At 41.3% G+C, this 25,610-nt stretch overlaps 1 protein-coding gene across 1 annotated transcript in view; it reads left to right on the top strand.

The window, feature by feature from the left end:
• Positions 1-10,438: 10,438 nt before the first annotated feature.
• si:dkey-109l4.3 (uncharacterized protein LOC559137 homolog) overlaps positions 10,439-25,610 on the top strand; it is a 29,778-nt gene continuing 14,606 nt past the window's right edge. The window contains exons 1-2 of the mRNA XM_039758142.1: positions 10,439-10,969; positions 25,034-25,234. Coding sequence (XP_039614076.1) covers positions 10,762-10,969; positions 25,034-25,234 — 409 coding nt within the window. The 5' untranslated portion in view covers positions 10,439-10,761. The remainder of the gene's footprint in view (positions 10,970-25,033; positions 25,235-25,610) is intronic.

The following is a 25,610-nucleotide window of genomic DNA, read 5'->3' as shown; positions in this document are numbered from 1 at the left end:
ACACCTCAGAAAATGTAAGTTTAGGGCATCTGCTATTTCATTGTCTGTATCTTTTATTTCCCCTTTACTATTCCTGATGAACTTGACCTCCTCCTTAACTGTTCTTTTACTACTAAAATACTGAAAGAATCTCTTGGGGTCTTCTTTCGCCTTATCTGCTCTATTCCTCTCCAACTGTCTTTTAGCCTCTCTGATATCCTTCTTAATGGTTGCCCTCATGTTCTCATATGCTCTACGATTCACTTTGCAGTCATTAGTCTTATATGCCTTATACAGCAGTTTTTTCCTTTGCAACTTCTTTTTTAAATCTTTATTAATCCATCGTGGAGTTTTTTAGTTTCCTATTAATTCCAAATTTAGGTCTGTATCTGTCCTGCATTACATTTCTAAACCTGTCTCCACTGCTCCTCGACTGTCTCCACATTTAAAAGCTTATCCCAGTCTATCCTACTTAGACTTTGTCGCATCTGCTCAAAATTAGCCCTACCAAAGTTCAACTTAACAATTTTAGTCTTTGCATCTGCACTCTTACAAAATACTGAGAATTGTATTACATTATGGTCACGTGACCCTAGTGGTCCAATCACCTCTACACCCTCAATTCTATCCTGATTATTACAGAATACTAAATCCAGACAGGCTTCACCCCGTGTTGGCTCTTTAACATGCTGTGTTAAAAAATAAAAACCAAATAACATTCCATACAAGCAAGTCAGGTTTAACAAAACTAGGTTTGAAACACATCAACCTCCACCCATGAGAAAGAGAGTTAGGCCAGCAGAGTAAAACTTTAAACTAGTAAAATGAAGAAAATGGATAAATGAATAAAAATAAATAGAATAAAAAAGAGGGGAGAGAATTTTTAAAAATATTTTCAATCTGCAGTTGGTTGAATCCATGGATGCGGAGGGCCACCTGTACTTTATACAAGTGACAGCATCTACCAATAGTGAAAACTGACTGCAGCACAAAGGCATCCAAATTTAAGGTTTATCTATTTATTTTCATACCGTGAAATTATTACTTGCAAAGCAACACACTTTATCTTATGCAATGCTAATCTGTGTTAACTTTAAATTTATTTTATTAAAAAAGAAAATTTTATAACAACTAGGGGTCCGCCCCTGCTCGCTTCGCCCACCCCTGTGTCTGGTTTACTGTATATACAATTTAAAGAGATTGCTAGTTTCATGGGAATTGTTACATACGCTGCCCGATCATTTCAAAGCCTGTATAGCAGTTGCCCTTTTGCCACTTCGCATTTCTGTTGCTCACATTGTAAAGGGGGTGTCGAGAGTTAGTTTGGCTGAACGCACGCTAAGGAGATGCCGTCGGATCATCTGCTGGCGAGCTGCCTGTTCTGCTTGTTGCATGTCGTTATTTAAAGAGCTGGGAGCACATGAACCGTGTCTGCCAACAGCAATCCAACAGCTGCTCGGTTAGATGTCCATGGACTTGTTTTAAATGATGGCTCACTGCCTTGTCTTGCGTGACGTTTTAAAGACAATACTTGTCCTTTATTTCCGGCCCCGTCCGTGATTAAATCTCTTTCTCAGGACGTATAATGCTGCTCACGTTGTGATGGGGGGCGGCTGAACGCATGCTAAGGAGGTGCCGTTGGATCATCTGCTGTCGCACTGCTATCAGTCTTCCATGCTGTACTCCACCCTCCCTCAATCGGACCTAACAGTCACTTAAAACAAAACAGGCTTCAACCTGGCTGGGTCGCTACAATACCTTTGAATTTTACTGCTTTCATATTCTGTACCTTTCTCTGCATGTGTATCGCGCCATCGTTTGTTTGAGTCTTTCCAATTCCACTGCTTTCATAATCTCTTATCTGCCTGTTTTTCTCTCCAACACTGTTGGGTCTCTTTTCTCCGCGCTGTTCTTTCTTCTTCGCTTAGTCGTTGACGCTTCATCGAGAACGTATTGTCCTTATTCGCTTTATATGTGCTGAGAGCACAGGATCTGTGTGTGCTACGTGCCTTTACATGACTGAGTGTTATTTGATATTGTTTGTGTTTCGCGGGTCTTTTTAATATCTTACGAGAACTTTCGAGAAGATCACGTCTCAACGTCCTGCTTTTTTTTTATAATAGAGAGATGTTATGCTGAAACGTAGGTTGGGGGTTGAATTCTGTTTTGTTAATTTCAACTTGATTGTATGGAATATTACCTTCTTCAAATAAAATTTATAAAAAAAAAAGCAATAAGTTTATGTGCACTAATTTGAACTAAAATTACAATATTGATATATGCATGTTCAATAATAAACAAACATAATACAGTACATTTCTTTTATTAACATTTCATAGCAATGGAATATTATATCACAAAGCCTGATTGTATTGTGGGCCATCAATTTAACCTTTCTGTATGTCAAAATATGGGCACAGGCATTGGTCAGCATTTTAAGATCCATTTTAATTCGAAATCATAAAAGATCACATTAAAACTCTGTTATGGTGTATAAAATCTGTACATTTTGGTTTCCATTATGTTTTGTTCAAGACAAGACAACAAATGAACTGAGACAAATTAAAGCAGGTTTTCTTCCCTTACACCTTACTTTTCGTTCATAGCTTAGTGCTAATTTGGTTTACAGCCTGGGAAAGAATGCTGAGCTGATACCTCAGGCTATTGATTACTTTATGGACGGACATCTGGAACAACAGTTTGGTTTATAGCCTGGGACAGGAAGAACTACTGACACCTCAGAGTACATCAAAGGTTTTGTTGTGTGGGAAAACGAACAGTGAATTAATTCATCAATCATTTGGACAGCCAGCCAATCAGGTTCATGTGTTGTGAAACCAAGGCATGACATTTCATAATAAATATGCCTTGGTTTGAAAAGCAAGATAGAGCGAAGCAACGAGAAGAAGCAAAGAAGAAGAAGGAGGAGAAGAACAGGAACGGACGAAGACGGCCCTGGTCGTCAGAAAGACATCATGAACATCGATTGCTAAATCAAACGCCTCCCTGGGACATTCATCCTTGTCATCTCTACCTTTTTTTGTAAGCTTTCTCTAAAGACTATATGCATTCAGACTTTCCTGTCAGTACCTATTTTCTAGTATTCTTTGTTCCAGTGGTATTATTTTTATTCTTGTAATAAATACCATGCTGCTTTTAACTTTCTATGCTTTGTCTCAATGTCTAGAGTGACTGAAGTAATAAGTTAGATTTCTCTGAGCACCTGCTGACAGCCGGATTTTTGCCATTATTTCTGTGCTGCGGGATTTATAAGGCTGAGAGTGAGGGCACCACTCAAAAGTTAGGGACCATACGATAAAGAAGGTATTCTTGGCTGATAAATGGTCAAGAGTGCTGAGTCTTTGTATGTTTAAATGTATTCTTGTAGACCAAAAGTAATATTTAGGTCTGAGATATCACTATAACATCGTATGTTGTTCATGCCGAAAATAAGTAAGTCTCTTGAAGTGCTGAATGACAGGCTGTTATTTCTATAGCACTTGTGTGGTTTAAAGTGCTAGGGGTTAATAAGTGTGTATGTGTGTGTGTCATTCATGGGGCACTGTTGTGGTTAGGGTCTGTGTGTGTGTTCATCTTAAAGTGCAACAGTAGACCATCCTGATAACGAACTTGACGAGAACAGGTAACAGGGCAGGTAGAGGGAAATACCACGATAATACAAACTCTCTCGTTGGTTTCTGATAGGTTACTTTTTTGAAAAAGTGCCAATAAAACAGTGAATTTCTTGAAAGTCTGTGCACGTTTACAAAAAGTGTTTACTCTTCATAAGTGACATGGATTTTGGTAAACGAGGTATCTGGCTAAAATATGCAGTGCTCAAATGTTTAGGGGTGATCCCACAAACAATAAAAATGTAGACATTTACTCTAATGTGGAGTAGTACATACAGAAAGCAACTGACAAAAGAGGTGTTAGATTGATTGATGAATTTAAGCCCCCCCCAATATGAAAATATGAAAATATAAAAACATGAAAATATAAAAATATGAAAATATTGACTCCCAGTTTTCTTCCTCCTCCTCTGATCATGAATTATTCAACATGCTAAACTCCTCCTCGAATTTTCTTTTAATTCTTTTTCCTTGATAAATAGCTTCATCAATATTTGGCATAAGAGTCTTTTATAGAAAAATTAATTTCACTCACTCGCTCCTTTATCACATTTTCTTTATCTTCCTCTTTGTAACTGGCCTCGTTATATTCGGGAAAGATAGGCTCTTTCTTGGAAATGGCGATCGTGAGCCATCCCTCTGCATTTCTTTTTACCTCTACTCGGCACAAAGCACAGTTAGAATCGTACCAGACAGAGCTGAAGCGTGGTGCCCATAACTGTGGAATGGTCTTCCTTCTTCCAAAAGAGATGCCCCTTCAGTCTCAGCCTTTAAATCCCGGCTGAAGACTCACTACTTCAGTTTAGCACACCCTGACTAGAGCTGCTGATTAACTGTGCAGACTGCATCTCTGTTGTCAGTCATTAGCACTATAACATAAGTAACATGATAATTATATTTGAATACTAACCCTCACCTATTCTGTTTCTTTTCTCGGTACCCAAATGTGGCCATTGGTGCCACGGCCCACCTGCCAAGTTGTTTGCCTGCCTATGGTAAAGTCATCCCTGATGGAGGATCACAGGAATCATGGGAAAAAGGGGTCCTTTCATCGGAGCAACGTTTCAGCCGTGGCATGGCCAAATGGGGAGGCAGCTAGATGGATGAGGTCTCCAGGACTCTAAAAATATCCAAACCTAATTATGTCATATCATCTACTGTTAAACCGTACTTCTAAAATTTTTATTATTATGCTGTCTTAAGGAATTGTTCTGTTGTGTATATTGTATTGACCCCCTACTTTTGACACCCACTGCACGCCCAACCTACCTGGAAAGGGGTCTCTCTTTGAACTGCCCTTCCCGAGGTTTCTTCCATTTTTCCCTACAAGGTTTTTATTGGGAGTTTTTCCTTGTCTTCTCAGAGAGTCAAGGCTGGGGGCTGTCAAAAGGCAGGGCCTGTTAAAGCCCATTGCAGCACTTCCTGTGTGATTTTGGGCTATACAAAAATAAACTGTATTGTATTGTATTGTATATTGTATAACTCCCGTAACGTTCTACTGGACGCCCTGTTTGCTTTCAGTTTCTTAGGAGCGTTCACAAGACTGTCCATTCTGTTTGCTTTTGTGTGTCGTGGTGTTTTCACTAAGTGACTAGAATTTTATACAAGAACTCTTTTGTCTCCTCCCACAGTCGGGGTTGGGAAGGGGTGGAGCGATACGCCTCTCCCTAACCCTATAGGTGGATAGAGAGATAAAGGTGTACCTTGGGGGCGTGAGTATTGTTAATGGGGAGTGATAAGTGTCCGGTTTACGAAAGACCTACCCTAAAAGGCGGGGTTTAGAGATGCTCAATTATGACGGTGGTCCAACCCCCAGGGGGCGGGGTATAGTTCATATTTTTATATTTTTATATTTTCATATTTCCATATAATTATATTTTCATAAATCATATTTTCATAAATCATATTGTTGGGGCCGGGGTTTAACGTCATTCATCATATTTGGGGGTGGGGCCTAAAGTCATCAATCAAACTAACACCTCTTTTGGCAGTTGCTGTCTGTATGTACTACAAACTCGTTATAACTTATTAAGTTTATTACATAGAAAATCACCTGAAAAATCCTGGATATTCGAGAAGTGTGCGAACTTACGTCATGAAGAATCGTCTTTGTGCTGAACTAAATTAAAGTCATCCAGATGATCTGGATCTGCATAATTAGATCTGGACCACCCTGTAGATGAGGGGTGCCCACACTTTTTCGGCTTGCAAGCTACTTTTAAAATGACCAGGTTGAAATGATCAACCTACATTAAAAATGCTATATATATATATATATATATATATAAATATATATGTAGCGCAGCTGCCTCACAGTTAGGAGACCCGGGTTCGCTTCCCAGGTCCTCCCTGCATGGAGTTTTTATGTTCTCCCCATGTCTGCGTGGGTTTCCTCCCACAGTCCAAAGACATGCAAGTTAGGTGGATTGGCGATTCTAAATTGTCCCTAATTGGTGCTTGGTGTGTGGGTGTGTGTGTGTCCTGCGGTGGGTTGGCACCCTGCCTGGGATTGGTTCCTGCCTTGTGCCCTGTGTTGGCTGGGGTTGGCTCCAGCAGACCCCCGTGACCCTGTGTTCGGATTCAATGGGTTGGAAAATGGATGGATGGATGGATGGATATATATATATATATATATATGTATATATACACATACTGTACACACTGAGTATACTTTATACATAAAATATATGTTGTTGTGTGTGGCACAATAACAATTCAATACATTTATGGTCACTACAGTATTTGGATTTAATAATCTTCATGTGGTAAAAGGCTGACTCGCCTAAATAAGTAGAGCCCAATAATGCAGTCAAGGAGCTTTTGAATTCAGCCGAGAGAAAAATGACGGATGTCCGATTAACTGCGATTTTAGTTCTCTCTCTCAGATCGCTTTTCAGAAGGAAGTCAGTTTCATAGTTTTTATGAACAGTTCCAAAGTGCCTTTTCACATTTTCCTTCTTTGGAATAGCAATGATAGATTAACAGATCAGACAAACGCACTTCGATTGTGACATCGTGAGAGAAAAAAATCCTCTTCCAATTTCACATCCAGCCCATACCCTTCCTAAACATTTTTTTTAATCCCTTCTTTATTCGATATAAATTGGAAGGCTAACTAGATCACAGGTGGAGTTTTGCAGTAGCTTGCGCATTTGATCGTGCGTGCGGGATGACCAGTGTGTTAGAAGAAAAGAGATCTCATACTGGCCGCCCTGCATGTCAATCAAGTGGCAAATACCATAGGGAGGATATACTAACGTTTAAAAAAATTTTCTTTGTAATGTAACGTGATCTACCGGTTGATCGCGATCGACGCATTGGGCACAATGCTGTAAATAGTAAATTGAGACTCTGCCGTCACGTTCCGACTTTTAGCACAGTGCGCCCCCCGACTTTTTGCTGGTACTGCAACTCGCGTATGTCTCGCGTTGAGGACCTGCTCAGAGGACAAGCGTGAAATGAACGCTGAGAACGCGTGGCAGCCATGATGCGGGCCCGTGCGCGTTCTGAGCGTGAAGTATAAATGAGCCCTTAAGGGCTCATTTATACTTCACGCGATGCATGCTGCAGCGGATGCTCCTGCTACGCAAGCGTTGAAGTGTTTATACTTGCGCGCGTACTTTACGTAACTCTGGAGGAGTCCACCAGGTGGCAGTGTGAGATATTATCACGGTGAGAACATGTTCGGTTTCTCTGTGTTGTGAATTGCCTAAAACACCTATTAAATTCCGATAACACCTTACCACAATATCTGTGAAAAGGATGTTTATTGATTAAATCCATCAATCCAGGGATGTATGTGTCCATTCCAACAAGCATTGGGCACGATTGAGAAACAATCCCTGGACGAGGCCTCTGCTCACCGCAAGGTGAATACAAGCACACATACACTAGCGTCTTTTTAGTGGCACCAAATCCCCAAATCTGCTTATCTTTGGAAGGAAACCGGAGCACAGTGTGGAATACAAGCAGGAAATACCAGCAACGTAACTCCCTGCGAGACAGCAGTGCTATTGCTCCGCCACCGTGTCACCCCCATGTGTGTAATTATTAACAGTATTCATTATTTAAACGAAATTATATGTAAAATGTAACATACACACTTTAATGCATTTCATCATGAAACTGATATCAAGTATGAATCTAAAGATTCTAAGTGTGCAGAGAGTTGGAATATCAGACATTTAATTTGTTCTGTGTGGTGATCTTTTGCTGCTTGCCGCAGCTGTCAGGTCCAAGAAGCTCGTAGCGATTAAAAACTGGGATGACGTTTACAACGGTCTGCTTTAATGATAAAGTAAACTACGAGGTTAAAGTGGACAATTCGAGATTAAAGCCGAAATTTCCACTTTAAATCACAAAATACACGTTTTCACCGTGTCCTTTATTTTTCTCAGTGGTTCAAATATAACGCTATACATTGTGTTGCTGTTGTTAAGTTGCAAAAATAAAAAAATTAAAAAAGACGACACAAAAGATGGTATGTGAGACTTTTAAAATGTATCGTGTCATTACGATCGGGAATATGCGACGCTTGAATATAAAAGCACCACGAATGCATCTGTATGTCGGCATTTTGCTTCAACACTTTGAACCATTCATCAAACAGCAAAGCGCGCAAATCGATCCCCGAAGGATCTCCATAGAGGCTTGCTGTCACATGTAGATAGTAAACAGAGACTCTGACGTCACGTTCCGACTTTTAGCACACTGCGCCCGACTTTTGCTGGTACTGCAACTCGCGCACGCGTCGCGTTAATTTCTGAGGACCTGCTCAGAGGACGCGTGAAATGAACGCTGGGAACGCGTGGCAGCCATGATGCGGACGCGTACGCGTTCTGAGCGTGAAGTATAAATGAGCCCTTACCTGCAAAAGCGTCATCCAGGTTTTGCCAGGAGTCTGCTGTACGCTACGTGTGCGTCCGATGCGTGTTAATTAAATCACCTACAACAAGCAAACAGGAACTATTATACAAAAGATACATTGATATTCATTCACATTAAACAAAATTCACACTATATAAAACAGAAGCATTTCAGTATTAAAAAAAAAAAAACATAGTTTTGAGAATGTTCACGAAAAGAGAACATAAACTAACTCAGCCACACTAGGTACAGATGAAGCAGGGACAGATGTATGAATTGACCAGAAAAGCCAGCATGCTAGAGGACTGCTGTTTAGAGCAATGAAAAATTCATTTCTGTATAATTCTTCCTTGCTGTAGTTTTCCTCAGTTTCTGAATCTGTATCAGTCATAAGTGTATCAATGTCCTGGGCACTTGTTCTCTCATCTCTCGCAAATGAGAAGTGCAGTAACTGCAGTCTGCTGCACCCAGTAGCTTCTGAGTGTATCATGAAAGTTTTCCACAGCATTGATAAGAGAGATTGATCTTGTATTGGCAGTATTTTTCCAGCTTCAGCCAAGAAAAAATAAAAAAGAAGCTCCACAGATACCAGACAATCATAACACTCACACAGAAAGAGCAAACAAGACAAACGCTAAAAGTTTACAACGCAAATGCCGTCCTTCTGTTCCAACTGAAATCAGGAAAGGAAAACACTCTTACACCAAAAACACGTAACAAATACCAGATTGTCTTCTTTCTACTAAACAGAAAATGATCAAGGAAAAGACAAAGAAAATGAACGCTTCCCTCCAAAAACAATTTACACAAAATACAAAAAAAATAAATGAATCAATTCTTCCTTTGCTTTTGAAAGAAAAATAATTTCAGGAAAAGAAAGAAAATGTATAAAAAATACACACAATAGGTGATCCCGTGACGCTTTAAGCGCCTGGATACATCTACATGGGACAGAAAATCAGGTGAGGTGGGTGGTAGTACTCCGTGAAAATTGGCAAAAAGGTGCCGGTGGTATTCACCATTATACTAACGAAAGGTGCCAGTGCCAGTGCCCAACACTGCACCTAGGAATGGTGCCGGTACTCTGTGCTGAAACTGGCAGTACGTGAACTGGCGAGTACCACCCCACTCGTGCCTTGGGGACACATAAAGCACAGAACATATTAACAACTTTTTAGTGTTTTTTCTCTTTAATTTAGATGTAGAGCTATTGTTGATTTCAAACTTTGGGCGTATTTGAAATATGATCCCATTCAATCATGACAATTAATATGCTTGAAGCAACATCATTGCTCACATATTAATGATAATATGCAAATAAAAATGAATTGCTGAAAACGGACTCAACTGTATCAGGACTTGAAAATGAAATATTACTTCTTAAATCCACACAGCAAACAATTAATCTTTAATAAATACCTGGGCATGATTACCTTAAGTCAAATCACAATACCAACATATTGCTGTTTCTGCCTGTATTTTGGTCGGATAGAGCTAAATAGGTGACACTAGTAATAAAAAAATGCAAACTAGAAATAAAATTTAAATACACAAAAGTTATTCAAAGTGCGCCTTTCCTGTCTTGTCTGCTGGCTTCTCCTCACCTTACATTTACAGGCTGTGTAGTTTTGAGACATTCTGTCAAAATCAAAGGTCAAATTGAGGCATCCTGTTTTCCTTTCAAAATAGAAGCCGACCGCTCCAAGATGGCGGGTGTATTTACGCGCCCGACTAAAGCGTACGGGCGAGTGGTCTGTTCTTCAGAGCGCCTGTGTAGTGCAGTAACCTCCGGGTCTAATTTAAATTAGAGAAGCCATGTATTCTAAGATGTGCTTAAGTGTAAATAATATATTATAAGAATATTAATCTTTGACAAATAATGAAGGTATTTTTAAAATGAAAATGCATTCTTTTATATAGGCGAAAAAGGAGGACAGCTATTGCGAATGCCGGTCCCGAACAGCGTGGAGTTTGCGCGCTTTAGTTTGAAAACGTCATTGTTGTTCAGGACACGCTTTTCCGCTGTTTACTTTGTTCGTTCGCTGTGACAGACCAGCTTCGCTTTAAGTAGTTTAGCGTGTTTGCTGGTGGCAATGTAAACGCACATTTCTTGCATTTAGAGGATATGTACGATATCAGCTACAGCACTGGATTTTAAATCTTACGTATGTCATGCAGTTTCCTTATGAGAGGCGAAGTTGCCAGCTGTCTGTGTAAATCGTCGTGCCCCGTTTTATCGCCGCACGTGTTTTGTATTGTTTGGCAGCAGTGAGGATCGGCTTTCATGGAAGTAGAAAGCGAGTTTTCTTTTAGTAACGGAACCTGTTTTCCACGTTGGAACAGCGGCAGCAACCATCACAACCAGACTTTGGGTGGCCTGCAGTTTAAACGAAAGAGGACGTCGACGGCCGATGAAGGCGTTGGGTGCCACTGTGTTATGGACGGCACGGGGTGCAGGAGCTCCGTCGGGGAAGCGCCAGGCGGGTATTCACGTAAGTACCTGGCATTACAAATCCTTGTTGTTCCGAGGATGTACATTTACACGCACTCCATTCCTCATCCGTTTACGTCTTCACGGCGGATAAAACTCCATAAATATGACAACAGTTGATCGACACGCCAGTCTCCGGAAGACAGAGCTTTTACTGCTTTTTGTATTTTGAGGTTATCTTCAACAATTAATAACAACACAACATATACAGCAGTTTACTTCTCGATAATCTTACAATACCATTATTTTGTAAAGCCCCAAATCACACAAGAAGTGCTGTAATCGACTTTAACAGGCTCTTCCTTTTGATGGCCCACCAGCCTCGACTCTCTAAGAAGACAAGGAAAAACTCTCAAATAAAAAAAAATGGAAGAAACCTTGGAAAGGCAGTTCAAAGAGAGACCCCTTTCCATGTAGGTTAGGCGTGCAGTGGGTGTCAAAAAAGGGGGACAATACAACAAAATACACAGAACAGACCACAAGTAATCCTCAATACAATAGTGCAGTAGAGAGCAGAATTCAACAGTAGATGACATCACGTAATACAATTTGGATTTGTTTAGAGTCCTGGAGACCTCAGCCATTGACACCCCCATTGGCCATTTCACAGCTGAGTCGGCACTGGGCCAGCCAATCCGATGAAAGGATCCTCCATCAGAGATACCTTTACCTTAGGCAGGCAGACAACTTGGCAGGTGGGCAGTGGCACCAAGTGCCGCATTTGAGTATTGAAAAGAGAAACAGAATAGGAGAGGGTTAATAACAAATTCTAATTATTATATTGCTTATGTTTTAGTGCTACGTGTGCAATGATGATGCTAACAGTCTTAACAATTTTCGGCCTATTTGTCACTTACCTTTTTTCTGAAAAGTTCTTGAGCGTGTGGGAGCCTCCCAGCTCACCAATTACTTAACCTCTGATAAACTGATGGAACCCTTTCAGTCTGCTTTCAGGGCATAGCACAGCTGCGAAACTGCCCCTTATGACAGCAGAGTCTGGACAAAGCAGCAGATTAATTCTGTGAGATCTTAGGGTAGCGTTTGACACTCGGGTCAGACATGACATCCTACTGTCCAGAATGGAGAACATGCTGGATATCTCTGGCACTGCCATCCAGTGGTTCAAGTCCTGTCTGATTTACAGGCAAGAGTTTGTTAGTCTTAGCAACTGCAGGTCCAGCTCAGTGCCGGTAACACAAGACGCTCGTTAGGCTCTGTCCTCGGCCCTCTGCACTTCCGTATCCATATGCTTCCCCTTGGCCTTATCATTCGTAGCTATGGACTGGGTTATCATTTTTATGCAGATGATACTCAAATCTATTTCAGTACTAAATGTGAAACTTCATCAGTTCTGTCTCAGCTCACAATTTGCCTCAGTGAAATTAAAACCTGGATGGAGCAGAACTCTTTAAAATTAAATTGCAACAAAACCAAACTCCTGTAGATTGGCACTAAAGAGCAACTTAAGATAATGAGCTCCTTCTCAGTCACTCTTGATGGTGATCTCATCAGACCTTCTTCTAATGCAAGGAATCTTGGTGTCATTTTTGATTTTTTCGTCCACATAAACCACATTAAGAAACTTTCACCTCCGCCACATATCCCGTGTTTGCTCATTCCTCTTATTTTCTAATGCTGAGAAACTCGTCCATACTTTTATCACATCCCGCATTGATTAGATAGAGAAGTACTGTAGATATAGATAGATACTTTATTAATCCCAAGGGGAGATTCACATACTCCAGCAGCAGCACACTGATAATTTATAATAATACTGATTATTGTAACTCCCTACTGGCAGGTACCCCCTCTAATGTTATATTACAGCTCCAGCTGATTCAAAACTCTGCTGCCAGAGTCCTTACACGAACCAGTAACCGCGAGCACATCACACCCATCCTGCTTCGCCTGCACTGGCACCCTGTGTCTTGGAGAATTAAATATAAAATTCTGTTAAGAACATACAAAGCTTTAAATGTAGGTTTTTTATTTTGTGAATTTCCCCTTGGGATTAATAAAGTATCTATCTATCTATCTATCTATCTAAATGGCTGTGCACCAGACTACATCAGTGACCTTCTCCATCGCTGTGCTCCTGTTCGCCTACTAAGGTCCTTTGATTCCGGGCATCTTGTTGTGCTCCACACTAACCTGCACTCTGTGGGTGACAGCAGGGCCTTCAGCTGTATGGCGCCCTGACTTTGGAATGACCTTCTGAAATGAATGAGATCAGCTAACTCCATTCATACTTTTAAATGTTCAGGCCTGTTCTAGAAGGCTTTTAACTTAACCTGACATTCTGCCTCCTCTTTCACTCTTCCTCTCTGTCCAGATGCTCAGTATAATTTGTGAGTGTGTGTGTGTTATATCACAAATGATGTCATTTGCTAGGCTTTGTTTTAGTATTGAACTATCTGTACCCCGCGGTCCAGCCTGCGTTGTAGTGAAACAGGACAAACTTTAAAAATCAATAAACAAACAGGTATTGCTAGCTAAGCGGAGGCGAGGTACACTCCAAAGCGTGGTGACAGGTGGTGAGTGAGGAGGGCCCTGCCCGGCTCCCTACTCCTCACATCACACATCCTCCTCCCCTTGACCCACAGCCTCTGTCTCGGATTTGCGCTGCCAATTCTGGTATTCTATGGCGAATGCCAATCGAGCTGCATGCTGCTGGGCAGTGAGCTCAGGGCCCATTAGAGGACATGGGGCCCTTGGGTCACCCTCATGAAGTCTTTCTGGTTGTTTGGTCAGAGACATTCACACCAGTGGCCTGCTGGAGGTCATTTTGTAGGGCTCTGGCAGTGCTCATCCTGTTCCTTCTTGCCCAAAGGAGCAGATACTGGTCCTGCTGATGGGTTATGGACCTTCTATGGCCCTCTCCAGCTCTCCTAGAGTAACTGCTTGTCTCCTAGAATCTCCTCCATGCCCTTGAGACTGTGCAGGGAGACACAGCAAACCTTCTGGCAATGACACGTATTGATGTGCCATCCTGGAGAAGTTGGACTACCTGTGCAACCTCTGTAGGGTCCAGGTATCGCCTCATGCTACCAGTAGTGACACTGACTGTAGCCAAATGCAAAACTAGTGAAGAAACAGTCAGAAAAGATGAGGAGGGAAAAATGTCAGTGGCCTCCACCTGTTAAACCATTCATTCCTGTTTTGGGGGTCATCTCATTGTTGCCCCTCTAGTGCATCTGTTGTTAATTTCATTAACACCACAGCAGCTGAAACTGATTAACAACCCCCTCTGCTACTTAACTGACCAGATTAATATCCCATAAGTTTCATTGACTTTATGCTATACTCTGATTAAAAAGTGTTCCTTTAATTCTTTTGAGCAGTATATATATATTGTATACTGTGTATGTGTATACTGTATACAGTGGGTACGGAAAGTATTCAGACCCCCTTCAATTCTTCACTCTTTGTTATATTGCAGCCATTTGCTAAAATCATTTAAATTCATTTTTTTCCTCATTAAAGTACACACAGCACCCCATATTGACAGACAAAAAAAAGAATTTTTGAAATTGTTGTAGATTTCTTAAAAAAGAAAAACTGAAATATCACCTGGTCCTAAGTGTTCAGACCCTTTGAACCCTCAGTATTTAGTAGAAGCCCCCTTTTGAGCTCATACAGCCATGAGTCTTCTTGGGAAAGATGCAACAAGTTTTTCACACCTGGATTTGGGGATCCTCTGCCATTCCTCCTTGCAGATTCTCTCCAGTTCTGTCAGGTTTGATGGTAAATGTTGGTGGACGGCCATTTTTAGGTCTCTCCAGAGATGCTCAATTGGATTTAAGTCAGGGCTCTGGCTGGGCCATTCAAGAACAGTCACAGAGTTGTTGTGAAGCCACTCCTTCGTTATTTTAGCTGTGTGCTTAGGGTCATTGTCTTGTTGGAAGGTAAACCTTCGGCCCAGTCTGAGGTCCTTAGCACTCTGGAGAAGGTTTTTGTCCACGATATCCCTGTACTTGGCCGCATTCATGTTTCCCTCGATTGCAACCAGTCGTCCTGTCCCTGCAGCTGAAAAACACCCCCACAGCATGATGCTGCCACCGCCATGCTTCACTGTGGGGACTGTATTGGACAAGTGATGAGCAGTGCCTGGTTGTCTCCACACATACCGCTTAGAATTAAGGCCAAAAAGTTCTATCTTGGTCTCATCAGACCAGAGATTCTTACATAGAGTCTTAGCAAACTCCATGTGGGCTGTCATGTGTCTTGCACTGAGGAGAGGCTTCCGACAGGCCACTCTACCACAAAGCCCTGACTGGTGGAGGGCTGCAGTGATGGTTGACTTTCTACAACTTTCTCCCATCTCCTGACTGCATCTCTGGAGCTCAGCCAAAGTGATCTTTGGGTTCTTCTTTACCTCTCTCACCAAGGCTCTTCTCCCCCGGTAGCTCAGCTTGGCCGGATGGCCAGCTCTAGGAAGGGTTCTGGTCGTCCCAAACGTCTTCCATTTAAGGATTATGGAGGCCACTGTGCTCTTGGGAACCTTAAGTGCAGCAGAAATTTTTTTGTAACCTTGGCCAGATCTGTGCCTTGCCACAATTCTGTCTCTGAGCTCTTCAGGCAGTTCCTTTGACCTCATGATTCTCATTTGCTCTGACATTCATTGTGAGCTGTAAGGTCTAATATAGACAGGTGTGTGGCTTTCCTAATCAAGTCCAATCAGTAGAATCAAACACAGCTGCACTCAAATGAAGGTGAGCTCAAGGATGATCAGAAGAAATGGAAAGCACCGGAGTTAAATATGAGTGTCACAGCAAAGGGTCTGAATACTTAGGACCAGGTGATATTTCAGTTTTTCTTTTTTAATAAATCTGCAACAATTTCAAAAATTCTTTTTTTTGTCTGTCAATATGGGGTGCTGTGTGTACATTAATGAGGAAAAAATTAATTTAAATGATTTTAGCAAATGGCTGCAATATAACAAAGAGTGAAAAATTGAAGGGGGTCTGAATACTTTCCGTACCCACTGTATATATATGTAGATAGATGTAGATATATATATATAGATATATATATATATATAGATAGATAGATAGATAGATAGATATATATAGATATAGATATAGATATAGATATAGATAGATATAGATATAGATAGATATAGATATAGATAGATATAGATATATAGATATAGATAGATATAGATAGATATAGATATAGATAGATATAGATATATAGATATAGATAGATATAGATATAAATTGTTGGTACCCTTCAGTCAATGAAAGAAAAACTCAAAATGGTCACAGAAATAACTTTAATCTGACAAAAGTAATAATAAATAAAAATTCTATGAAATTTAACCAATGAAAGTCAGACATTGATTTTCAACCATGCTTCAACAGAATTAAAAAAAAATAAACTCATGAAACAGGCCTGGACAAAAATGATGGTACCCCTAACTTAATATTTTGTTGCACAACCTTTTGAGGCAATCACTGCAATCAAACGATTCCTGTAACTGTCAATGAGACTTCTGCACTTCTCAGCAGGTATTTTGGCCCACTCCTCATGAGCAAACTGCTCCAGTTGTCTCAGGTTTGAAGGGTGCCTGTTCCAGACGGCATGTTTCAGCTCTTTCCAAAGATGCTCAATAGGACTGAGGTCAGGGCTCATAGAAGGCCACTTTAGAATAGTCCAATGTTTTCCTTTTAGCCATTCTTGGGTGTTTTTAGCTGTGTGTTTTGGGTCATTGTCCTGTTGCAAGACCCATAACCTGCGACTGAGACTGGCCAGCACATTTCTCTCTAGAATCCCTTGATAGTCTTGAGATTTCATTGTACCCTGCACAGATTCAAGACACCCTGTGCCAGATGCAGCAAAGCAGCCCCAGAACATAACAGAGCCTCCTCCATGTTTCACAGAAGGGACAGTGTTCTTTTCTTGATATGCTTCATTTTCGTCTGTGAACATAGAGCTGATGTGCCTTGGCAAAAAGTTCAATTTTTGTCTCATCTGTCCATAGGACATTCTCCCAGAATCTTTGTGGCTTGTCCACATGTAGTTTGGCAAATTCCAGTCTGGCTTTTTATGATTTGTTTTCAACAATGGTGTCCTCCTTGGTCGTCTCCCATGAAGTCCACTTTGGCTCAAACAACGACGGATGGTGCGATCTGACACTGATGTTCCTTGAGCTTGAAGTTCACCTTGGATCTCTTTAGAAGTTTTTCTGGGCTCTTTTGTTACCATTCGTATTATCCGTCTCTTTGATTTGTCATCAATTTTCTCCTGCGGCCACGTCCAGGGAGGTTGGCTACAGTCCCATGGATCTTAAATTTCTGAATAATATGTGCAACTGTAGTCACAGGAACATCAAGCTGCTTCGAGATGGTCTTATAGCCTTTACCTTTGACATGCTTGTCTATAATTTTCTTTCTAATCTCCTGAGACAACTCTTTCCTTCGCTTCCTCTGGTCCATGTTGAGTGTGGTACACACCATGTCACCAAACAACACAGTGACTACCTGGAGCCCTATATATAGGTCCCACTGACTGATTACAAGATTGTAGACACCTGTGATGCTAATTAGTGGACACACCTTGGATTAACATGTCCCTTTGGTCACATTATTTTCAGTCTTTTCTAGGGGTACCATCATTTTTGTCCAGGCCTGTTTCATGAGTTTATTTTTTTAAATAATTCTGTTGAAGCATGGTTGAAAATCAATGTCTGACTTTTATTAGTTAAATTTCATAGAATTTTTATTTATTATTACTTTTGTCAGATTAAAGTTATTTCTGTGACCATTTTGAGTTTTTCTTTCATTGACTGAAGGGTACCAATAATTTTGTCCACATATATTTTAGTATAGGGGATTTAGTATTTTACTCTGGCTTATCATCTTCTATTCTATTTAACGCCTTTGTATATGCTGTATCTCTCTGTTTTAATGTTCTATTCAGGAAACATCTTTATTCAATGTTACATATATCAGCTGTTTCTTTATAAGGCTCTGTGAAGCGGCTGGAGCATGGGAAAGGTGCTATATAAATAAAATGTATTATTATTATTAGTGAGGCCTGTAATGTTAACATAGCCATTGACTCAGTAAAATGTGAAGCAAGCAAGGGTGACAGCCCTGAAACTTGCATCTTAATCAGCAATGGAAGCTCTAATATGTCTGTTGTGACAGGTTCCTTTTTAAAAAGTCAAAACTCATCAGAACATACAGAATATTCTCTCCAAGCATTTCAGTAAAAAAAAATGTTCATGTAGGTCTTTGAAGACCTGTTTAAAAATTCTACATAAATTAAAGATTATAATATAACATTAACTAATTCTATAATGTAGAAATTGACATCAGCCTAGTCTGATTTAACATCAAAAATGTAAATTGAAATGGACAATAATATCATCAAGACCCTATCGTATTCTGTATCATTGTATTAATGTGTTGATTGACCTCCACGTGTAATCCTAGAGTTTTAATGCTCAATGTTTCAATGCTTGGAGTTTGTCAGAATTGGAGGGTTTTTGTTTGCCTGCCTGCTTCGTGACGATTGACCACACTTTCTCAATTGCATTAAGGTCTGGGGAGTTTCTTGGCCATGGACCCAACATTTTGAGGTTTTGTTGCTCAAGCCACTCAGTTCTCACTTTTGCCTTCTTGCCCGGTGCTCCATCATGTTGGTCGCCATACTGTTCTTGGATGGTTGGGAGAAGTTGCTCTCGGAGGATATTTTGGTCTCATTCTTTATTCAGGGCTGTCTTCTTAGGCAAAATTTGTGAGTGAGCCCACTTGAATGGACTTGGGATGCTTTACTGTTGGTATGACACAGGACTGATGACACTGTTGACCTTTTCTTTTTTTCTGGATGCCCCAAACAATCGGGAAGGGGATTTATCAGAGAAAAATGACTTTTCTCCAGCAGTCCAATCTCAGAATATTTGTCTGTCCCTGATGTTTTTCTTGGCTTCTTTTCTGTCTTTCTTGACACTCACCAGGCCATCCTTCAAAAGTCTTCACCTCACTCACACCTGCCTGCTACCATTCCTGAGCCAGCCTTGCCCTGGTTGTGTCCGCAGCTGAAGCAACTTTAGGAGTCGGTCCTGGCGCTTGCTGGACTTTCTTGGGTGCCCTGACGCCTTCTTCACCTGTCTATTGTAACTCAGTCATCGTGGCAGAGTGACCTCCAACCTTGTCCTCATCGACACTCTCAGCTGTGTTAACGAGAGGATCACTGCAGTGACGTCAGCTGGTCCTTTTGTGGCAGGGCTGACATGCAGTTGGTTTTCATTGCAAAGAAGGATTTTGCAATTAATTGCAATTCATCTGATCACTCTTCAGAATATTCCAGAGTAGATGCAAATTGCCATCATAAAAACTGAGGCAGCAAATATTTGTCATTCTCAAAAGGTTTGTCCACGACTGCAGTGCCAGTCCATCACAGAGCATGTTTACTGTCACACCAAGGACAGGTTAGAGTTGCCAGTCATCATAACTTGCATCTCTTTGGGATGTTGTGAGGAAGGCCCATGGCTCACTTGGGGCAAACATGCAGACTCCACACAGAAAGTGACACTAGAACTTTGAGGCAGCAGGGCTGTCCACTCACCACTGCTTTATACAATTTCCATTACATCTATTACATTTACTTGGCTGATGCTTTTATCCAAGGTGGCTTACAACATTTGAGGTACAATTGGTAACATTTCTTTTGTTTTTTTTTTCCAATTGGAGCAAAGGCGTTTGAAGTGACTTGCTCAGGGTCGCACAGTGTCAGTGGTGGGATTTACACCTACAGCCTCATGGCTTGATGTCCAAAGCCTTAACCACTGCGCCACCCTGCCTTTATCACAATATTGTGGCCCTTGCCTTACAAAGTTGTTTTTTTACTTTACTGTCATATGGCATGAAGGAGTGTCAGCCAAGAAGATGCTCACAACTGTGGAGGAAAAAACAAATCTTGGAGCCAATCTGTTAACCTGCCTAAACCTGGAAAATGGCACTTAAATGGATACAATGCAATACAATACAATTTATTTGTGTGTAGCTCAAAATCGCACAAGAAGTGCTGCAATGGGCTTTAACAGGCCCTGCCTCGTGACAGCCCCTCAGCCTTGACTCTCTAGGAAGACAAGAAAAAACTCCCAAAAAAAACCCTAGTAGGGAAACAATGGAATAAACCTCAGGAAAGGCAGTTCAAAGAGAGACCCCTTTCTAGGTAGGTTGGGTGCGCAGTGGGTGTCAAAGAAGGGGGGACAATACAATATACAGAACAGAACAAATCCTCAATACAGCATAAAAATAAAAATTCTAGAAGTACGTAGCACAAGGTATGATAGTGAAGGTATGAAAAATTGTTGGTTTACACAAATAGCTCTACTCTGGAAACCGTAAGATGAGAGAAAATGAAAGCAACACGAGTATCTTTGTGGTTAAAGAGTTACACTTAAAAGAACAAGGTCACCCTATTAGAACTCACGACCGACCGCTAGCTGATTTTTTTCTTTTTTGTAGTAAATACAAGTGAGTTGGTTATCTGGCCTGTGCTGACCTTGCAGAAGTGCACGTCCCATTTGAGAGGATGTGGTGCATATGAGACACGCTTTACACGAAAACATTCGAACAATCCAGACGAGAACAGGCCATTCAGCCCAACAAAGCTCGCCAGTCCTCTCCACTTAAAATAACATCAAGTTGAGTTTTGAAAGTCCCTAAAGTCGCTGTCCACCACACAAGTGTCTCTCGTTCTTCATGTAAAGAAAAACTTCCTAATATTTGTGTGTAATTTCCCCTTCACAAGTTTCCAACGGTATCCCCATGTTCTTGATGAACTCATTTTAAAATAACCATCTCGATCCAGTGGACTAATTCCCTATAATTTTAAATGCTGTCACAGACGACCGGGGTCCTTGTCCTACTGGGATGCCTCTTCATTGAATGGATAGGGGGAGCAAGCCTGGTCAGAACAGTACCTCCCCCAGGACACTAGATGGCAGCCCCCCTGGGTGGCAGTGGTGCCTCAGATTCCCGCAGGGCTTTACAGTCTCTTACAACCCTGTTGGGATCCAGGGGTGCCCCAAGGGGGTGCTGCAGTGGTTCCTGAGCCCGTGTGGGCAGTTTTTCCACCACACCCAGAAGTGCAGCCGAAAATAGGTCACCAAACACCTGGAACACTTCTGGGTGGGCTATAAAAGGAGCCAGCAGCCACCACTCCGAGAGCCAAAGCTTTCTGGAGGGGAGTGGAAGAGATAGAGAGAAGAGAGGAAAGAATTGTGTGGGTTTGTGCTTTATTTGGGACTGTGTTGTGCCTGTGGGAAACGGGGAAGGCGTTGCCCACAGGTGAAGGAAAAGTAATAAAACATTTATTTGTTTTATCAGTGTGCCTTCCGTGTCTGTCTGTGTCGGGTGATGTTGATATAGTGCCTTTGTCACACCACTTCAGTCAGGTCTCCTCTTAATCTTCTTTTACTTAAACTGTAAAGGCTCAGCTCTTTTAATTTTCCTCATAACTCATCCCCTGTAGCCCTGAATCAGCCGAGTCGCTCTTCTCTGGACCTTCTCTAGTGCTGTTATGTCTTTATGGAGACCAAAACTGCACTCAGTACTCCAGATGAGGCCTCACCAGTGTGTTATAAAGACTTGAGCAGGACCTCCTGTGACTTGTACTCCACACATCAAGGCGCTATATAACCTGACAGTCTGTTAGCCTTCTTAATGGCCCCTGACCACTGTCAGGAAGTCGATATCTTAGAGTCCTCTATGTCTCCTAAATCCTTTTCATAAGGTGTACTTTTGATTTTCGGACCTCGCATTGTGTATTCTCAGACCTCACATTTTTATTTCCTAACATTAAATTTAATCTGCCACAAATCTGCCCAAGCCTGTCTGTTGTCCAAGTCCCTCTGTGATGATTCAACACATTCTCGATGATCTGCCAATCCACCTATCTTGGTGTCATCTCCAAACTTAACCAGCTTGTTCTTTATATTCCTGTCCAAATCATTTATGTTTATTAAAAATAGCAGCAACCCCAGCACTGCCCTCAAATATAATAATAAGGATGCATTTCTCTTCTCTGGACTTATTCTAGTGCTGCTAGGTCCTTTAGGGAGGCCACAGCCTTCAAAAAGTATCAGAATGAGATGTTAGGAGAGCTGAGCTATTAGCTAAACAAACAAGTCTCCACTTGTTTGTCAGATTTCTTATGGAGACCCAAACTGCATCCATTACTCCAGATGAGGCTTCACCAGTGTGTTATAAAGGTTGAGCAGAACCTCCTGTGACTTGAACTCCACACTCAAGGCGCTATATAACCTGACATTCTGTTAGCCTTCTTAATGGCTTCTCAACACTTGTCTGGCTTATAACTAAGCTTAATCTTCTTTTGCATAAACTGTAAAGGCTCAGCTCTGTTAATCGTCCTTCATAACTCATCCCCTGTAGTTGCTCTTCTCTGGACCTTCTCTTGTGCTGTTATGTCTTTATGGAGACCAAAACTGCTCTCAGGACTTCAGATGAGGCCTCACCAGTGTGTTATAAAGCTTGAGCAGAACCTCCTGTGACTTGTACTGCACACATCAAGGCGCTATATAACCTGACAGTCTGTTTGCCTTGTTAATGGCTTCTGAACTCTGTCGGCAAATCGATAGCTTAGAGTCCACTACGACTCCTAAATCCTTCACATAAGGCGTACTACATGCAGGCAGTGAGATGTGGTGATTAAGGCTGTCGGCTCCAAGCCTTGAGGTGGCTTTTTCAATTATAACCCCTGACTCCAGTCGATGAGAGTGGAATGAGTATCAGTTATGAAATGTGATTAATGATTTACGTGAAGGATAAGTCATCATCAGTGACAGCTGCTTGTTGCAATAATAAGTGGAGTAGTGTCCCTCTTTTGTTTTATAAATTTGCACATGTTATAAATTGGCTGCTGTAAAGTAGACCTGATTGGGTCTTGGGCACATACTGCCCTGTTCGGATTAGCAGGTAATAACGGATGTGACTGTGAAGGTTGAGTGTTATATAAACTAGGAACATGCAGAGTGGGTGGCTTTGTTTTAGTATTGAATTTAGTATTTTACTCTGCTTTGTTGTCTTTTATTCTGTTCATTGCTTTTGTGTATCTCAGGAAACATCTTTATCCAATGTAAGCTATGCCTGCTGTTCCTTTATGAGTGAAGCGCCTTGAGCATGGGAAAGGCGCTTTAGTTATTAATGAGGCCTGTAATGTTAACATAGCCATTGACTCACTAAATTGTGAAGCAAGCAAGGATGACAGCCCAAAACTTGCCTCTTAATCATCAATGGCTGCTCTAATATGTCTGTTCTGACAGGTTCCTTTTTAAAAAGTCAAAACTCATCAGAACATATGAATGCTGACTCCATGCATTTCAGTAAAAAATGTTTATGAAGGTCTTGTTTAAAACTTCTGCATAAATTAACGATTATAACATACCTTTAACTAAGTCTCCTTCTTTTGGCTGCACCCGTTATCACAGCAGATCATCTTTTTTCCATATTATACCCTTAACTAACTCTATCCATCCATCCATTATCCAACCCGCTATATCCCAACTACAGGGTCACGGGGGTCTGCTGGAGCCAATCCCGGCCATGACAGGGCGCAAGGCAGGAAACAAACCCCGGGCAGGGCGCCAGCCCACCGCAGTTAACTAACTCTGTTTTGTCTTAAGTAGAAACTGACTAGTCTGATTTAACATCAAAAAAAATCTAAATTGAAATGGGGTGGCGCAGGGAAACGGGAGATTTTAGAACTAGGTGTTGGTGACCCTGGGATGTCAGCACTTGTTTGGGACCGATGCGACTCCTTTAGAACCCCTTGCCATCAGTTATAATGGAGCAGTGGAGTGGAGCGCAACAAGTATTCGCTGTGAAAGCCTTCTATAGGAATGGTGATAGTGGGACTGCTGCGCAAAGGGAATTTCAGCATCATTACCAGTTAGGACATCACGATTGTGTCCCGTCAGCTCGTGTGATTACAACATGGGTGCGTAATTTCGAAGAAACGGGTTCAGCCTTAAAAAAGAAGTCCCCAGGTGGATCCACTTCGCATACGGCTTGACAGTTGATAGCAGCTATTCGTCGATTGTTTGGAAGGTGTGTCATTTCACACAACGGTGACATTCCATGGCCTCCGATATCCCCAGATCTTGTTGCTTGTGATTTTATTTTTTTTTTTTCTGCGGGGACATCTTAAAAGCCAGCTGTACCGCACATGTCCTGCAACCATCACTGAACTAAAAAGGAGGATTGAAGAGAAAATCGCTGGCATTCCTCCTACGTCGAGCAATGCAGAATTTCCACAACAGGCTGTCAGAATGTGTATGGAGAAATGGACAACACCTTTGTGATGTTTTCTTCAAAACATAAAGTGAATATTGCTTACCATCATTAATCACATATTCTGCACAGTTCATTTCATCATTAAATGTATTTTGTAATGTGTTCATTCGTACATTGAATGTCAGTTTCCCGTTTTCCTGCACCACCCTGTATCATGAAGACTCGAATCACATACTGCATCATTGGATTAAAGTGCTTGTCAACATCCATGTGTAGTTTTTGAGGGGTGGGCTATGGTGACTTCTCGCAGCTTCTTGAATTTGTTTGTCTCATAATAACATGCCCTCCAAGGAGTCCATCAAGAGATCATGGTAAACTATGCCTAGGCTTAAAGGACGCTGCGAAACAGTGCCAGGTCCTTGGAGCTATGAAGATGTAGTCCTCGTAGTTGTTGTGACTTTTATTGTATTATGAGGAAATATTAAAAGTAGATTTTGGAGACAGATCAGTTTCTTACTTTTTTTCAAATTGGGGGTCCAAAAGCAGAATAAACTTCCTAAAAACTCAAAACTATTAAAACAGGCAGTTGCACCAGCACAATTCCAAGGAAAAGTCAGAAAGTGTAACAAAAAGTTCAAGTAAATTGGTGCTAAAGATGTTGCATTTATTTAGCCAATATAACTTTTAATTTGCTCATTTTAAGAGAAACAATAGTTTGAGTAAGTGTAACATGTGAGAATAGTTTAACTGCATGCTGTTTGCAAACTGATTTTTGATTTCAAGTTTTTGTTCTACAGCATTAAGAAGATCCTTTGTATTGCTGGATGCCAACAGAGGAGTGTACCAGTCCGAGTCCTACAAGTCAAATGGTAGCACACTCTACCTGCCTCTCAACAACAGCCTGCTTGTCAACATGAAAAAGTATGACCAGGTCAGCTTCGAGGAGGGCTTCTTTTTTATAGGAGATGCGTCAGGAGGATGCCTGCAGAAGGTTCAAGGTATTTCAGTTGCGTTTTATATCTCCTAAGCTGTTTTGAGTTCATTTATAATGCTCTGTAATCCTCTGAGGCTCACTTAATCCAATTCATGGGTTCAGGACAAGGCAGGAACCAAGAAGATTCCAATCCAAAGTTCAAAGGAACTCGATTAAATTGCACACTTCTGATGACTTTTAGCAGTCTCTGCATTACATGTTGGTCACGTTACGTGACACAGCCAGCCATTTAAATCTTTCCCAACACGGCCATTCCTCTCATTCTAATAAAACTTCCTTACACTGTAGTTAAGATTAGGGTTATGGGAGGAGTAATGATGACTATCGATAAGGCATGTTGTGAAGTTTGTTTGTTCATATAGTGCTGCCATTCTCAGAAT

Source organism: Polypterus senegalus, chromosome 7, assembly GCF_016835505.1.
Source record: "Polypterus senegalus isolate Bchr_013 chromosome 7, ASM1683550v1, whole genome shotgun sequence".
Taxonomy (NCBI): Eukaryota; Metazoa; Chordata; class Cladistia; order Polypteriformes; family Polypteridae; genus Polypterus; species Polypterus senegalus.
This window is presented reverse-complemented; position numbering and strand designations above follow the sequence as displayed.